Source organism: Amblyomma mixtum, chromosome 2 (assembly GCF_055824585.1).
Source record: "Amblyomma mixtum isolate Tamu chromosome 2, ASM5582458v1, whole genome shotgun sequence".
Taxonomy (NCBI): domain Eukaryota; kingdom Metazoa; phylum Arthropoda; class Arachnida; order Ixodida; family Ixodidae; genus Amblyomma; species Amblyomma mixtum.
This window is the reverse complement of record NC_143013.1, coordinates 278,841,879-278,859,190: the sequence shown is the minus strand read 5'-3', so window position 1 is coordinate 278,859,190 and position 17,312 is coordinate 278,841,879. Positions and strand designations below refer to the sequence as shown.

Sequence of the window (17,312 nt, the reverse complement as noted above, 5' to 3'; positions counted from 1 at the left end):
GAAACTTCGTCTGCTCAGGCTAGTCGGCCAGGCGGAAGGAAGGAAAACCTCAAAGACGGCATGAAACAAGAGAAACACGAGGAAATTATATGATCATGGCAGGTGTCATTTCGCTATTATACCTGTTTTCGAAAATTTATCTGTGCCTGTGTGTTCCAGGGATGACAACACATTACCTCGACGTAACACATTTTTGACCAGAGGGTAGTCAAAGGCTCTTTAAAGTGATGCAAAGGATTGTGGAAAAGCAACGTGCAACAAGCTAAATACAGATGTTTCAGTTAGAGTGAAACAGGGCCAAGAGTCAAACTCCCCAGGTCAGAAATCAGCTTTTCATGTAATTATGTTTGCAACAACCCCTTCTGATCAGTATAAAATTGCAATACATGGCAGTGAAGCTCTTTCAAAATTGTGAAATTCAGTGAAACAAGTTTACTGTAAATGTCCACAACTGAACTGCTATAGCCGACAATTATCATGCACTGAATGGCACCGAAGCATTAGTCAGTGTCATCAAAAATGTAAGAAGCCATCGGTGTGATGCAAAAAGAATGCAGTGCCTTACTCAGGTAGGCTGTTGATACCTTTGCCGACTAACTGATGCTGAAATACTTCAGCACTGCAAATACAAAGCAATGCAGAGAGCTTTTAAGACGTGTTATGCACCACTTTTTAACAAAAGTATAGCTGGAGATGACTGAATTGAATGAAGAAACTCAAGTGAAATTATTACAGCCATCAGTGCACACACCATCAGCAGCTGCCTTGATGGTCATGTCCAGAACAGGTAGAGAAGCTTTTTTCTCTAGTAGCAGTGACAATCAAACTTTCATCAAATGTAACAAAGCACTGGAAGTCAAATGCAAATAAGAATAAAAAAATAGTGGCTAATGCTTGAAAAGCTGGGAGAATGTGCTGCCAGAGGAGAAAACAGGTTATAACAGCGCTGGCGTCAGAACCATATTTGCTAGAAATTTATTCCAGAAGGAGCTTGATGGAGAGATATTCTAATAATGACTTGTAGCACTGACAATCAAGATGTTTCACAAAACGATTAACACCTATAATAAGACTGATAACACCTGAACGAAGACATTGTGAAAGATGTGCCACCAACTCCAGAAAAATACTTGACCTGGAGACATTTACTTTCCCTACCTGAAGCAGATGCCTTCAGACACTGTATGCACAAAAGATGAAATGGCAACAGAAAGTGGTGACCTCCTAGGAACCACAAGAACTCCCAGCTCACTCTCTCCTTTTCTAGTCTACTTTTCCGATAAATGCCCCTCCCTTCAAGCACCTCACAAGTCCTCAGCTGTGGTCTCTTCCCAAGATGCTGAAACCTTTTTCACTGGAGGCTCACCGGAGTTAGTTTCGCACTTTACATAATTATCTTTGGCTCTGCCTTGTGCAGGTCATACTGAGGAGAATACACACGCCCTTCCTTTCATTCTGTTTTGATGTGTGGTATGCCTACCTTCATACCACATCTCTACTTTCTATACTGAAATACATTTGAGTTTTAATTTTTTTTGCAGAGGAGGAGTCACTAAGTTACTATAAAAATTCTATTTGCCCTGTGCTGGTTTTCTTGTGCACAGTGGTGTAAAATTAACTGTTACATGCCTGATGTTTAAGTGTATGCGTTGACATTCTTTGGTATGTATGTACTGGTATGGATTCGGTACACTACCACATCTTTTACGACTACTGCAAGTGAATGTCATCATGGCATGCACATTTGAGCTATCATACAAAACAAATTACATCTATATTAGCACATCACCAAACAAGAATGGCCTGCAAATAACTGTAAATAAAGATAAGCAAACATTCCAAAGCACCAAAAGCCTTGCTATATGCTGAGTCCGAGTAAGCAGCTCTACAGCAGCCCAACAGATCCAAAATGTAGTGGTCATGCCTGGCCACCTATGAACGCTCTCTGACAGGTCTGGCACTGGATACATGCGGCCCCTCCACAGGAGCTAGAATTGGATAACTATTGGGGTTGTGCCTCAAAATGCTCAATGACAACATTCCTTTAATCTCAATTATTTACGCTATTGTTGCATGCACTTTATGACAAGTACAGCTTGGCATGTGTAAGGCTGTGCATGACTAGGGTAGCCTAAGTGTCAACACCTAGGTGGGGGTTTATTCGGGGTTTATCGAAAAACATGTCCAGGAAATACACTAGGTAAAGTGCATTGTGGCCATATCAGTTTTTCACACACATAAAAATCGAATTCCTTAGAAAGGAGACTATCAAACATTCTAAATACAAAAGTAAAAATAGCCAAAGCAGGCAATCTTTGGTTACAATAAGTGTTACAGCTGCCAAACTGCCACAAACGACTGAAGTGGATCAAGAAAATTAGCAAAACAAAAAAATGACCCGGCAGCAGTAATATTTATTGCATATGGCTGTTCTTATACTCAGCAACAATGGCCTAAATGAATAGAAATGGTTTGAAAGGCTTTGCAGGCATCTAAGGTTCATGAAATGATAAGTCTTGAAATCACCTCTTCTCAACCCTGTACTTGTGTTGCCGCAATCTGAAGTGTCATTTCCTGCAAGTAAAAAAAAAACAAGCTGAGTGCAGCTACTCGGTATCCGTAGCATTTATAACTGAGGCAATGTAGTACTGCGAGAGCAGACATTGCAGAGAAACAAGCCACAGGCAGAGGAGAGGACACCTTGAGAGTAACCTGCAGCACATTTCATTCTTTTAACAGAGCTACTCAAGGCTCACAGGTCACCTGTCTATCAATGAAATAATTTGTCTGTGTACCCAACTTGCTCCTCGCATAGAATCACTCCAAAGAAAGGCAAAACATTTATCGAAGCCGCACTTTTCTGCAGCAATTTAAACAAGCAGCATCTGTTAGCACATGGACAATGTTAGTACCATGAATGGTTGGTGCTTACCACCTTGTAACCAATGCACTCATTTTGTGAGTCCACACATAATGTACACAAACTGGGCCAGTCAGTTGTGCTGTTTTCTGGCAGGTAAGCACTTAAGTCTGCTTACATGGAGCAATGTGAAAGCATGTGTTTTGAGTAAAGGAAAAGTTTTTGAGAAAAGGACACAGTAGCTCTCAGATCTCCACACCTCGGTGAACACCTCAACCGCATCTTACGTGAAAATGTAGCCTCAGGAAGCGTGCAGTTGAAGGTGCATATGTCATCGGCCCGAACCCCTGTCACAAGCTAGCCACCAACCCGACTAAAACACTAAAATTAAAGCCACAGTTCTGTATATACAAGACGTCTTACTTGCCTATAGGTGACATCTACTTAAACGAATGCAATTTGAAATAAATTAATGGAATTAGCATATCATATAACAAAATCTGCTGTGGGCTACCACTGAGTATGAATATCTCCAGATGGTTAAGAGCAGTACCATCAAATAACCTTGTGCACAAATGTAAACCACCTGCCATATGCAATAGACAGCATGTATTTATATATCTGCACATGCAATAACCAGCGTGTGTTTATTTGCAGCTAATGTACAAAATTAATTTTTTCCGCATGCAGACATGTCTAGGCTAAATTGCTTACATTCTCCCCTCCCTACAAACACTTTCTTTTTCTAGCCAGCTGGGAAAAATGTATTGGGTCCAAATGAATGACTTGATGAATGACTCAATGGTAGATTTTTTTTTATGGGGGGAGGCCGGTAGCTATGTTCACACTTCCACAGCTACGATCGTACACACCCTCCTGTGATAAGTACTGCTAAAGCCACCTTATCCATAATCCATTGTATTATTTCTTAACACAGGAATAGCTCACTAAACAGAAACGTGTTGCTTCTAGCAAGAGCGGTAATCTGTCGTTACCCCTGCCAGTTTTATTTAGGGCAAATGCACTGCTCTCCTCCTTGCATCGGATCAGAAGTTAACCGCGATACAAAGTATGAAGTTGCAACCAACCTTTCGCAACAAACGGTTGTCACTCAACCGCAGAATAGTAGACGAGCCACATCGCTCTTCGCAGCAGCCTGTGAAACGGCATCTCCCTCGCTTGTCCCATTTCTCCGCTTCTGGAGGCACGCCGAAGTGGAGGGCTTCAGAACAGAAGTTATTTTTTGCCGAAACGAGAGTGCAGGGCAAACTGGCTCTGTGCACAAAAAGCGTAAGCAAAGCGAAGGTAGCGAAGGCGCCGAGTGGCCCGATCGACTGCGAGCACGCGAGCAGCGGCGTTCCAATGTTGTCATGACAACGCCGGATGTGACGTTGCAGACAAGCAGCGCAACTAGCGGCCGATGCGTCTACGTACGCTGAAATGGAAATACGCTACCCGGCACCCGCCAAGGGGCTGAGTAAGGCGGAGGAGCGAACTCTGCGGCGCCTGCAGACAGGAACCCTTCTCTGTCCTGCAATAGCAAAACACTTCGATCCGAACACAGATGGGCGCTGCCCGCACTGTGGAGAGATCTGCGATATCTTTCACATGGTGTGGGCATGTACTCAGAATCCTCACCTTCCCCCCTCCCCCATCCCCACCCGAGAGGCATGGGAGACTGCCCTCCTCAACAGCTCCACACTGGAGTCCCAAAGGGCTCTGGTCAAGCGGGCGCGAGACGGGGCCTCGTCGTGCGGTGTCCCGGACTAAGGATACCGACCATGCAGCAGGGTTTTTTTACCCTCAAGCTCTCTTTGATTAAAGTTTTTCACCACCACCACCACCACCGTACAGGAAGGGAGGAAGTGAGTGAAAGAAGAAAGAGGGACCGTAATGAAGAAAATGAAAATTGTGTTTGAGGAAAGGAAATTACGCATTAATTGTCTCACATATCTCAGTAGACACTAGTCGAAAATTGTATTTGAGGAAAGGAAGTTGCTCAGTAACTGTCTCACATATTTCGGTGGACACCCGTCAAAATTCGCACGCGGCGACGTCACGACAATTTGGACCAATCTGAAACACGGACAAATACGCCTTGCTCGTCGGTAAATTGGTTTTTGAGGAAAGGAAATGTGTCTGTCTCTGTGTGTCTCTCTTCCCGCCGTAACGGGAAGAGAGGAAGATGGGAGTGAACGAAGATGCCGTATTCACTAGACGCACCTTTGTTCATTCCAGACCATCGAGCTGGCGTGGCGGAGTGGTAGCATGCTCGACTCGCACTCCGGAGACCGGGGTTCGATTCCCAAGCTCGGGCGATTTCTTACTCGGTTTTATTTATTTATCTGGTCTGACTAGAAAGGTTAATTAGACTAATTGGTTAAGTAAGCAATTAACTAAACGCAGTCAAACTTAAAGCATCACTATACGATCCCTTTAATTGGTTGCATAGTTAGTAGGCAAAGTACAATTGGCCCCGTTTGAAATTCGCGCACTGTGACGTCACGACCGTTTCGACCAATTGAAAAGGGTGACATTTCTGTCGACAGCTCCTGCTTACAACGATGAGGCATATTAAAGGCTTCCGCCTTATAAACCCGCCGAACTGCCCGCTTATCGTCGTCGTCTTCTCTGTACCAGAGGTTCTGACCTGAACGAAATAGTCTTTTGCATATCCACTCATATAGACAGAAAATTGAATCAGTCATCATGTGTGTGCCTCAGTTCAGTCATCCGTGCAGCGAAATCAATAACATCAGTTGCAAAAAAAAAAATGCACGTGCTTTTGCTCTGAATCAAATGTCATTTTTTGTATGAGGTTTTCCGAGACAACCTTAACAGAACAGGTGCGAAGCTAGGCTAGAGGGCTCCTTGATAATCAGAAGCTCTGCCAGGGTGCGAGAGCTTTTTTTTTTCCCCAGTAAATAAAGTTTATTTCTCCTCACAACAGGCGGTGCTTTGATGGCAATCTCATTGTTTAATTAAGGGGGGAAGAGGGTCTTAGAAATAAATCTTTATTAGTGAAGTCACAACTATGAAATCTTCAAGGAACATGCATTTTTCCGTGCCGATTCCAAATATGTAATTTAATTTTATGTACAACAAGCCCTTGTACACTTATGCAACATGTTAGGTAACTTTTGCCGAGAGTTTGAAGAAATTCTACTGCAGGGAACTTGTTAGATTGCATGCCATTGGTTTCTCTAGACATCAAGCTATGCAATAAGGGTAAAATTTCATCCTGCCTGCTATAGAGAGTGAATTATAGGATTTTGAAATCATCAGTTTCTTCCCATTTGTGAAGTGGCAAATTCAAATCCCTGTAACTCACTTCTGTGATAGGCAGGATAATAATTTTGCCCTTATTACACAGTCTGATGTCAAGACAAGCCAATGGCATGTGTCCTGGCAAGTTTCCTGCAGCAAAATTTACTGAAAGCTCTCGGCAAAAAGTTACATAACATATTATATTGGTGCCCAATGGCTTGTTTTACATAAAATTAAATTATATATTTGGAATCGGCACCCAAACTGCATGTTTCTTGAAAATTCCATTATTGTGACTTCATTAACATTACAGCTCCCTCCTCATAACACTGTTTTCATAATAACCACTTAACCCATCACATTTCACTTTTAGTGCAACGAGAGCAGACATTCCAACTGCTCAGTGACAGCTGCAAGAGGACACCAATGACACTTACTGGCAGCATAGTGGGTTCTATTTCCATTTTATTGAGCATCATAGAGACACTAACAAGAAGAAAATGTAAGGAGCAATGACAGCGAATTGAAACAGACAAAACCAATGCCTGTGCAATCAGGATGGTGCACTAGATTCCTTGATGAGTGCGTTTGCTAGATGTTGAGCGATCAGCTTTCGGAGATCCTTCTCCTCCGTCTTCATCAAGTTCTGCAAGGAAAAGAAAATGACAAACTACATAGTGATGTCAAGGAAATTTCGGTATTAATGGCGCCCTTTCGTTTCACGTAGAATCTTAATCATCCCATATTTGTAGACCAAACCAGTTACAGAAACATCAGGGTAAGCTTCATTTCTACCTGAAAACTATCCTTCATATAATGGAATATGCAAGTGTAAACAGCTTAAGAGGGTACACTGGTCTTGAAAAAAAAAAATTTATTAATGAAGTCACAGTTACGAAATCTTCAGGGCATATGTATTTTTGTGTGCTGATTCTAAATATGTCATTTATTTTCATGTAAAACAATTCTTTCATCACTTATGCACTTTTTATGCTAGTATTTTGCGGAGAGTTTTGAAGAAAATTTGCTGCGGGAAACTCGATCAAATGTATGCCACTGGGTTCTCTTGACACCAAGGAATACAATAAGGGTGAAATTGTCTTCCTGCCTATCATAGAACTTAAGTTATAGAGTTTTGAAGTTGTCGCTTCAGAAATTATTATCCTGGCTCACATAGAACTTGAGTAATAGGGTACTGAAGCTACCACTTCACACACAGGAATACACATTTTCCTTCTCATTTCTGAAGCGACAACTTCAAAACTCTATAACTTAAGTTCTATGATAGGCAGGAAGACAATTTCACCCTTATTGTATTCCTTGGTGTCAAGAGAACCTAATGGCATACGTTTCAGCGAGTTTCCTGCAGCAAATTTTCTTCAAAACTCTCCGCAAAATACTTGCATAAAAAGTGCATAAGTGCTCAAGGAATTGTTTTACATGAAATTAAATGACATATCTAGAATCAGCACACAAAAATACATGTGCCCTGAAAATTTCATAACTATGACTAAATTAATAAAATTTTCTTTTCATGACCAGTGTCCCCCCTTAATGTATACCGCGCGAAAACTAGCAGCCAGCCTGAATATATTTTACGATGGTGTCCTCAGGTCTGTCTCAGGTATCCGCAAGTTGGTCTTTGTATACCCTCTAACTATATCACTTAAAGGGGCTCTGGAACACCTTCTGAGGAGAGCACATAAACTTGCTCAACCCCTACATTCTCTCGCCATGAAAACCTGAGCCAAATAATACACTCTGCACACAGGAGAGAACCCACAATTGCGCTTGCGAAAACTGGCGAGTCTTTCTGGCGACTTTTTCATGCTCACGCCCTCCTCCGTCGCACACTGCTAAATAATTCTGTTAAGAGATGGCTATTGGTTACATTCATTCAGGCGTCGCACAACTGCCATGGCCGCAGCCAGTTAGCAGCGTTGTTCCGGCATGTCACGATACTCTGCATCCCGGGAAATTCCCGTGATGGGGCCGACGGAGAGACGCTGAAATTCAAATTCTGGCCACAGATAACTCAGCTCCTACAAAACGCATTAAAAATTCTTGCTGGAGGATATTCGTGAAGCGGCATCCTTTCACATTCCAGGAATACATACCTTTCTTGAGAGCCCCTTTCAGAGCCCTTTTAAAGCATGGCTTCACTTGACAGGGTGAGGTTAGAAAATACTAGTAAAAATTGAGCACCTGGAGCAAGTACTACGGTCAGACCTCGATATAATGAACCTCAACTTAACAAAATTCGCTAAGTAATGCATTTTTCTCCTTTCCCAATCTCTGCCCCATCAAAAACCATGCATTTTTCTAATGATTTAATTTTGTTCCACACTTTCGATTCAACGAAGTCCTCGCGCATCGCATGCATGTACCAGGAACCTCCTTGAGAAGAAGAAAATGCAAACTTTAGCCGAGGCAGACAGTGATTTGCAAGCGACCTTTTATGCGCAGATGTTGCCGGTGGGATTCAGTCAGTACAACAGAGCAGGAACAGAATGTACCACTTATATCTATCGTGTATGTACCAGACCAACCACGGGCGCGCTCCACCTCCAGCTATATGTGTAATACGGCAAAGCCTGCCGCCTGTCATCAGTGTGGGCAGCGCTTGATGATGGGGGTTCAATATATCCGGTTTTCTTTTTTTTTTTTTGCTCAATTACTTTCAGCCGCAAATATCCACAATGCGTGCTTGTGCTGTCTTTCCTGCAATATGTCGCGAAGTGGTCCCTTTAGAACGGTATCATCACCACCGGGCGCCTTCGGGTGGTTCACCTGTTCCTATCATCTGCCACGGGTTGCAAAATTGTTCGCACCATCCAAAACCGGAATGTATCGCATATAACGCACTCTGGGCAGGGCATTTTTAAAATTCGTATCATCACAAAATTTGGATTAACCGGAAACATACCATGAGAATCTACTGTATTTACAAGGTGCCACCTACCAGGAGTGTTGAAGAATCAATGTGTTAGCATTAGAAGGATCTATGCAAGCAGAGATGGCACATCCTAAAGCGTTCCTTTTTCTTTTAAACATGATATATGAGCTATTTGGTCAAGTGTGGGCTAATTACAGCCAAAATGTTTTTTCTTTCCAACTTTGTTAGCTATGATCAACAAAATGACGTTATAGGCATTTTGTTAGCTTTAGGAGGTGCGAAGGGCCTTTGAAAATGCCTGCATATTCTTAAAAAAGCTTTTTAACTGAGAAATTACCATAAAAGCCCGTGAGAAATGACTTATTTTGCAATACACTTTCTCCCGGTGAAATATTTGAAATCTAAATGAGGTTTGAAATCAGTATTCTACGATTTACCTGCATGCTAAGTTTCAGCAAGGTACACTGACAAATAAAAAACAAGTCTGATAGACCCTTGTCCCCCCTTGAGCGTGTCGCCAGAAACTAGAAAATTCTTCACAAGCACTGCTTTCAGCCATAGCTTAAGTTCATCTTCCAGTTCCGGATGATCATCCTTTGGGTCGTTCTTTTGACCCTCGAGTGCGAATTCTCAAAATCAGAGATGATCTTGGTCTTGCTTTGAACTTACTTTGAAATTTTTTTACTTTGACAGCTGCAACAGCTTTGCAAAGTCAGCTTGCATGTGTCGTTTCTCTACGAGTTCAATTATTGCTGCTTTCAATGCAATGTTCAGCGAAGTGGCATGAGGCGGGGCCACGGTGCTGAAAACGCGCTATGAAAATTCTCTTCGAAAACGCCAGAAAATCTTGGGCAACAACAAGTAAGCAATAAGGAAGTAATTACTCATTGACATCCACCCGAGCGCAGCCATACGGCTACAAAGGAAAGCTACACAGCTTTCTCAGAAACTTCGCAGTTAAAGAAAAATTCGTCCTGGTCCGGGGTTCGAACCCGGGACCACCGTTTCACCGGAGCAGTCGCTCTACCAATTGAGCTAACCGGGACGGCAGGCTTATGGTAGGGCGAGAGCGAATTGATCAATAACTCGAAGTGGGAACAGGGTTGGTCAAATGTTCAGGGGTATCCCCCAGGGCGGAGTAGATTTGTAATAGGGAAGTAATTACTCATAACTGATCAATAACTCTAAGTGGGACCAGTGTTGGTCAAATGTTTAGGGGAATCCCCCAAGGTGGAGTATCACAAATCTACTCCACCTTGGGGGATTCCCCTAAACATTTGACCAACACTGTTCCCACTTCGAGTTATTGATCAATTCGCTCTCGCCCTACCATAAGCCTGCCGTCCCGGTTAACTCAATTGGTAGAGCGACTGCTCCGGTGAAGCGGTGGTCCCGGGTTCGAACCCCGGACCAGGACGAATTTTTCTTTAACTGCGAAGTTTCTGAGAAAGCTGTGTAGCTTTCCTTTGTAGCCGTATGGCTGCGCTCGGGTGGATGTCAATGAGTAATTACTTCCTTATTACAAATCTACTCCACCTTGGGGGATTCCCCTAAACATTTGACCAACAAGTAAGCAACACACAAACTGCGGCAGTGACCGTCAGTGAGGCCAAGCACCAACAAGTACGCAATGCACAAACTGCAGTACTGACCGTCGGTGAGGACAAAGAGACCGAACAACGATGGCGACGACGGTGCCTACGGCGCGTAGGGCAACACAAAAGAAAAAGCAAAAACGCTCTCTGACGGCTAGACCATCATGCCAGTCCGATCCAAGCCAGCAAAATTCAAAACGCCGACATGCGGGCTGCCAGCTGAGCCCCACATGGTACCATAAAGGTGGAAGGATGATAGTCAGGCTGCGATATGAAGGTACCAATTTTCGTCCGAAATACCAAACTTTCTACATACACGCTGTTCGAATTACCCTGTTGCTGATATGTACTGTGTCCTATGGGCCAGCCGACAGCGCCTGGTGACAGTCTGAAATATGGAGCAAGTTTGAGTTTTCGGTGTCCGAAATATCCGCCGGGTACTGTATAGAAAAGAGCATTTTGTTACCAAAGGCATACCCAAGGCAACTGCTTTAGTCTCTGAGATAGCAGCATTTGTGACACTGCATATCACTTGTGCGTTTGCATTACACTCAACTTTCAGATAATTTTGTGGGGTTTAATGACCGGACGCCATAGTAGAGGGCGCCACGTAATTTCGACCACCTGAGGTTCTATAACGTGCACTCATATTGCAAGGTACGTGGGTCTTTTAGCATTTTGCCTCCATAGAAATGTGACCGCTGCAGCCGGATCGAAGCCGTGTCTCTCGGGTCAGCAGCTGAGCACCATAACCACTGAGCCACGGTGGTAGCTTGCAGCCGACTCAATAATATGAAACCAACAAGGACTAAAAATCCGTTAGAATAATGAGCAGTTTGAATTCGAGAAAGTTTTTTTCACACCCTTGATGCTGACAGGGGCAAAGGCCAGTTCAAGTTAGGTGACTCTGAAATATAGTCTACTGTGTTGCTCTATTCTGTTTATCTCGTGCGCTCCGCGGTGGCTCAGTGGTTATGGTGCTCGGCTGCTGACCCGAAAGACGCGGGTTCGATCCCGGCTGCGGCGGTTGAATTTCTTTGGAGGAGAAATTCGAGGCCCGTGTACTGTGCGATGTGAGTGCACGTTAAAGAACCCCAGGTGGTCGAAATTTCCGGAGCCCTCCACTACGGCGTCTCTCATAGCCTTAGTCGCTTTGGGACGTTAAACCCCATAAACCAACCAACCACAACATTCAGGTGCTCTGAAATGCAGAACTGCAGGGAAGATTTCTTCGCTTCCGCACTTCTGCTCACCTGCTGATACTGTGGCATGGCGTCGCCCGTGTCGGTGCGTTCACCTGTTCCCTCGGAGACTGCCTCCAGGCAGCTCAGCAGCTGCTCCGCTTGGTTTGTGTCCAGAAGGAGCTCTGCCGAGTCCGACAGGGTGTGGATGGCATCACGAAGAAGCAGGGGCCGCAAGCTGCGAACCAGACCAGCATGCATGTCAGTGTCCTGTTCATTCAACGATGCTGCCGACAATGCAACGAACGGGACAAAGGAATGGTAGCGTTTTGATGGAAAGTGCATCTTCATTCCTTTTTCTTCCCTTCCTAAGCTCTGTAGAAAAAAAAAATAACATAAATGTCCTCTTTCTATTAGAAACACGATACGTGTTTTATAAGTAGCATTGTTAGCCTGAGGTGGCGCCTTTTCATTGTTCAAACAGTATGCACAAATAAAAGTTGCTTTGCTTGAACCGATGTCCTTTGAAATCTCCCATTTTCAGATTTGCAGCTGAAGCAGAACACCCACTGAAATAAAGCACCGCCCGCATTTCACTGTAACTGATTATTTGATATATCAGTGTTTGCTACAACCAGGTTCCACTACAATCACAGAAGCCTGTTTTGGAGAGCAGCTCTTAGACGGCCGTCCCTAGCTTGCGCATTGTCGATGGTGTAACCAGAAGAGCCAGGGCAAAGTGAAGAGCGCAGCGAAGGACGAAAGTGGGGCGATAACAATGGGTGGGGCGAGAATGAATGGGCAGAGGGGGACCTAGTGGTGGAAGAAACATGAAAGCATAAGGTGGAAAGTGGAGGAGGATGATACAGTGGAGGCAGGTGGGAGGGGTCGCATTCAGTTTGCGCCAGCTGTGGCGTAACGACTTCCTAAACGTGTTTACAAATAGCCGTCAAATAGCCGTGCCCTCGCAACCACCTGCGCAAAAGTGACTGTAGCGGACGTGGTAGCAGGCACAGACCCCAGCAACACATCCGTTTCAGGTGGCACACATTGGAGGGCCTGTGCAAGACAATGCACTGCACTGCCCAAGTGAGGCGGTTCCTTGCACAAAGACTGTGGGCCCTTTAATTCTTGCACAGGTGCATGGCTGATTACGTTCAAATCAGCACAAGATCTTCCATAAAACTGATTGTTCCAACTTGAGCCAGCCATAAATCGGCAGTCGAACTATCATTCATCATGGACACCTTTAGGGGCCATTTGTGAAATCCATGCCATTTACCACTGGAACAGGCATGCGCTACTCTGAATGTGCGGGTCACGCACCCCGCGGCCCGCTCCACACAAAGATATGCCCTTTGTGGCTTCAGCATTCCTCTTAAAGCAATGAGACAAACACACTGCAACGCATCCTTGCAGGGAGCAGCAAATGTGGGAGAGAACGCCGCAAGCAACCAAGGTTTGCACTATGCCGCTCTACACCAATGAGCCACATTCATTCAGTACGATAGTTTAAGGACAATGTGCAACAAAGCGGCAATGCTTCGCATTTTACTCTTAAGGTTAGCTTAAGCGTCGTCCAAGCTTTCTGCCTCAATATATAGTAAAATCAAGCTGTGCTCAAATTTCACGTTAGAGACATCGTAATCGTTGTCAAGTTTTTTATAAGCAGGATGGCCATGTTGTAGTTACTGGATCCACAAAATATGTCCTCATTCTATCAAAAGCATTATCCCTCGAAATTCCACTCAAGGTATCACTCCCTCTCTTCCCCCAAGAAGGAGGAGGACACTTACAAATGGGGAGCAAGCTGTGAGTCGATGAGATCTGTGAGGAGGCGTGCCTTAGCCTGGCCCGGGGGCTTTCGCTGGAACTCACGGTAGTTCGCAAGGAAGGTGAGCCGGTCACTGAACAGCATGCTCTCGCCCATGTTCTCCAGCAGGTCCAGGCAGGGGAGCTCTCGCCGTTCGCTGTACTCGGCCAGGAACCTGAACCATCACCGGCCAGGTTTAGACCACAACAGAAAAAGGACTCTCCCTTTGATCTCTATTTAGTCCTGTCTTGAGCCAGCTTCTGCCCCCTTACCCCAAGACCATCCCCATACCAGAAGCCCTGATTGATGTCCCCAGCTACGTTCCCTTCCAGTGATATCTACACCATTATCCTAACAGACCACTGTCTCTCTGTTCTTTGCATTACACACCCCAGTCAAATCCACTCACCAGTGACATGCCACAGGAAAACATAGGGACACGAGTCCCATGAAAATGACCATGGAACTGCACGAAATATGCAGTTCTCCAAGATTGGACAAAAAACTCAAAATATGCACAATGGCCTAGGCTTTACATGTGAACATTTTCCTTCCCAGAAATTTAATGCAAGATGTTCCTGTGCCGAATGAAAATACACTCAGGACACCAGATGGTTGCAATGCTTCCACACTAGCCTGATCAGCCATCATGTGCACCTGAAGGCTGGGTCATATAAGTCGCGACCTTTCAGATCAGACCACAGACGCCTCTGCTCATTAGCTGCAACACCAGGGTCTCCTTTTATTTCGTGGGCACAAGTCTTCCAATCAGCATTTTGGTTCCAAGCTGGACTTGCACCATCATTCCATAGCTCTTGTAACCTGCCTTGACGTATCAATTTAGTACCCCGTTGCGGCATGGTATCTACAAGACTAACTTTTTTTCAAAGCATCTAAAGTTGTTTTCACAAAGTCAGTGATGCTGGCTATATTTATTTGATATCCTTGCTGAACAGAAAGGTAGAGCCATTCCATTCTTAGAAAAAAAAAGATCACTTTTCAAAAACAAGAAATAAAGATGGACGTCATGAATTTCTTTGGTGTGCCTAGAAAGTGCTGTCTGATACTGTCACATTTTTCTTCTCTCATGCAATGAAATGTTCTACTAAAGGACACCACTGATGAGTTCTCTTTCCGGAAACAGCTTTGGATGATAAAGAAAATAAATAATTCGGCATAAATGTGTTTGAAGAACAGGGCTGAAATTCTGTGAGCACGAAAGCGTGCGGCATGCATGAGCTCCTGATGTTTTTGAGACACACATTCATGCTATTTTTGTGAAGCAGAGGGTTCCAAATAAACAGTCAAGCCCACTTAACAAACCTGATGGTCACACAAATTACGTTCATTCGCATCCAAGGTTCATAGTAAATGGACTTTTCATTTTACAGCCAGAAATTTGAAGTCCAATGAAACTGGTGTTTGTTTCTTAGACAAGTCCGTTATGCACATTGGATTCTTCGAAGGGGACCATATAACAGCATTTTATAAGTTCTGCAGAGCGGTCACAGGTAAGTTTCTTGCCGAGGCCAAGAAACAAGCTGCTTTAAGAATAAAATTTACTAATCGTGGTTAACGCATTCACAGCAACCGGTGACAGGTCGGCCTCGTCATCAGATTCTTAGCAGACTCAGGGAGTGCTTGCACTTCGTGTACAATGGCTTCATCAGTGTACCACTTTGCAATGACGGCGTCATGATCCACACCTCACAATGTTATCCCAAGCGAAATCATGTCCGGCCATCAATGCATCAACAATGTGTTGTAACCAATTTCCCAAGTGCCTAATCAAGTGGATGTCACAACGGTCACAAGGCTCCAACACTATGGCCAGTAAAGGCACAGAGAGAACTGGATCACAACGGTGACATTTTTGACAACTCACTGGAGTTTCCAGGACTCAACGTTACCATTTGCACTCCTAATGAAAAAGAAATTGCAGTGTTCACTTACTGGTCCGCCAGCCTCGAAGTCAATATAGGGTTCTGAAAGAGCAAGAAGATATGAACAGTTGGTAGTCCAGAGACAAGCATACCATGAGAGAAACAAACAAACATTACCATGAAGCCTATCGCCTATCAAAAGGCCAGAGGCGTCAATGGGAGCACTCTGAACGAAATGTATAAAAAAAAAAGGACATTACAGGGAGAAAAAAAAAGAAAAAAAGCACATGCTCACCTTGCAACGCATTGCCCAAACCAGTGCAGTGCCCAACTGGCCCTTCTTGGCCATACGAACTGCCAGCGTCTGGCAAATGTCCTTGGCTGGAAAAGGAAGTGCAAATACTGCACATGCAGGCACTTCGAAGAGGCGGAAACAAATAAAGCTCCCCCCATACAGAAAAACCAAAGGCACAAACAACGAAACTCATAAGGCATCCTGCCTTAGTTTCACCAGATGTACTGCCATGTCATAGTCACTGTAGCTGCCCTCGTAGCATTAGTACGAATGTACTAAGGAAAATGTGAAGAGCACTACTCGCTACTATCACTCACCCAAAGGCATGTCCCTGCGCTCAAGGATTTCGGCCACTTTCAATGCCTTGGCCTGGGTTTGCAATGGTATCCGCTCCATGAAGGCCTCAAGGTACTCCCTGAGAGGGAGGATGCACACAATGCAAATGCCACCACTAAGGCTAGCCACAATACAAGTTAACTCTTTCGCTACCGCGCCTTAGGCGATCGTTCGCATATGATCGATTCAAATCGCCCGCGCAAAAAAGCTAATTTTGGAGCGTTGTGGACGTGCTCCGCCATCTAGTTTGCGAGCTCAACAACTGCTCTTTCAATTGCAGCCTTGGTTTCAGTGTTTTGACATGAGGGGGCGCCGTGAAAAATAAAACTTTGAACGGCCGCGGCACCGTCAGCCGGAGAAAATGGCGTCCGCGTCGCCGCGCGCTCCTCGGAAGCGAAAGCTGACACCGAGCACGTCGGCCGGTTTCGGTTTCGTTTTTTGCGACGAAAGCAGTGGTTATTAGTCGGGCAACAATGTACAAACGTTGGATTTCGGTTTCGGCAGCGAGACTTCGCCTCGGGAGCCTGGAACGTCAGCGCGTACTTGCATGTAAGTTCTGTTTTCGTTCGCTGTGTGTTTTCTGCGGTGCATACGGTTTGTAATTGATGAGAGTGGTTTATTTTTGTGCTTCAGGGTCTTGACAACGTATGGCGAAGACAGTTTGCCAAATGCTCAAGGTCGCGTCGCATTTTTCAACCAAGACGACAGCTAGGTGTCCATATCGGTACATCGCTGCGGAGCGGCGCTCGGAGATTCGCTCGAGTTCTCGACTTTTTTTTTATGCTCTTCACGGCGGAAATGATGAAGATCGTGTGCGCAAACACTAATAAGTATGCATGGATGAAGATTTTCAGCAAATTCGGCGTGACGGCTCATGGGAAGACATGAATCTGTTGGAGATTCTGATGTTCATTGGAATCATCATATACATTGGAATTGTTGACCTGCCACGACTGTATCTCTACTGAAATAGCAGAATAATCTATTCTGGCCCTCTGCCATCAAAAATAATTTCTGAAAATTGGTTTTTCGCTTTTTTTGTTTTTGTTTTTTTTTTCACGTAACGGACCCGGATGACTCAGTGTCGGCAGCTTCTATTGGCAACACTTGAAAAGTGTTCTGGCTTTTGAAGCACATCGATAAAACTTATTTCATCGATCCTGATGTTTTAGAGCTTGCCTAAAAT

The 17,312-nt window shown here is 44.5% G+C and overlaps 1 protein-coding gene and 1 long non-coding RNA gene across 2 annotated transcripts in view; both read right to left on the bottom strand.

The window, feature by feature from the left end:
- Positions 1–2,394: 2,394 nt before the first annotated feature.
- LOC149364102 (uncharacterized) lies at positions 2,395–4,310 on the bottom strand. Its single transcript, XR_016289146.1, has 2 exons — positions 3,949–4,310; positions 2,395–2,574 (listed from the first exon to the last, which is right to left on the bottom strand). It is a non-coding gene; the product is annotated as an uncharacterized LOC149364102 (long non-coding RNA).
- Positions 4,311–6,572: 2,262 nt separating this feature from the next.
- The window catches only part of Nup75 (nuclear pore complex protein Nup75), a 43,642-nt gene continuing 32,902 nt past the window's right edge, over positions 6,573–17,312 (bottom strand). The window contains exons 17-22 of the mRNA XM_089574111.1: positions 16,108–16,205; positions 15,791–15,876; positions 15,566–15,597; positions 13,596–13,787; positions 11,872–12,037; positions 6,573–6,773 (exon numbers count right to left, since the gene is read on the bottom strand). Coding sequence (XP_089430237.1) covers positions 6,681–6,773; positions 11,872–12,037; positions 13,596–13,787; positions 15,566–15,597; positions 15,791–15,876; positions 16,108–16,205 — 667 coding nt within the window. The 3' untranslated portion in view covers positions 6,573–6,680. The remainder of the gene's footprint in view (positions 6,774–11,871; positions 12,038–13,595; positions 13,788–15,565; positions 15,598–15,790; positions 15,877–16,107; positions 16,206–17,312) is intronic.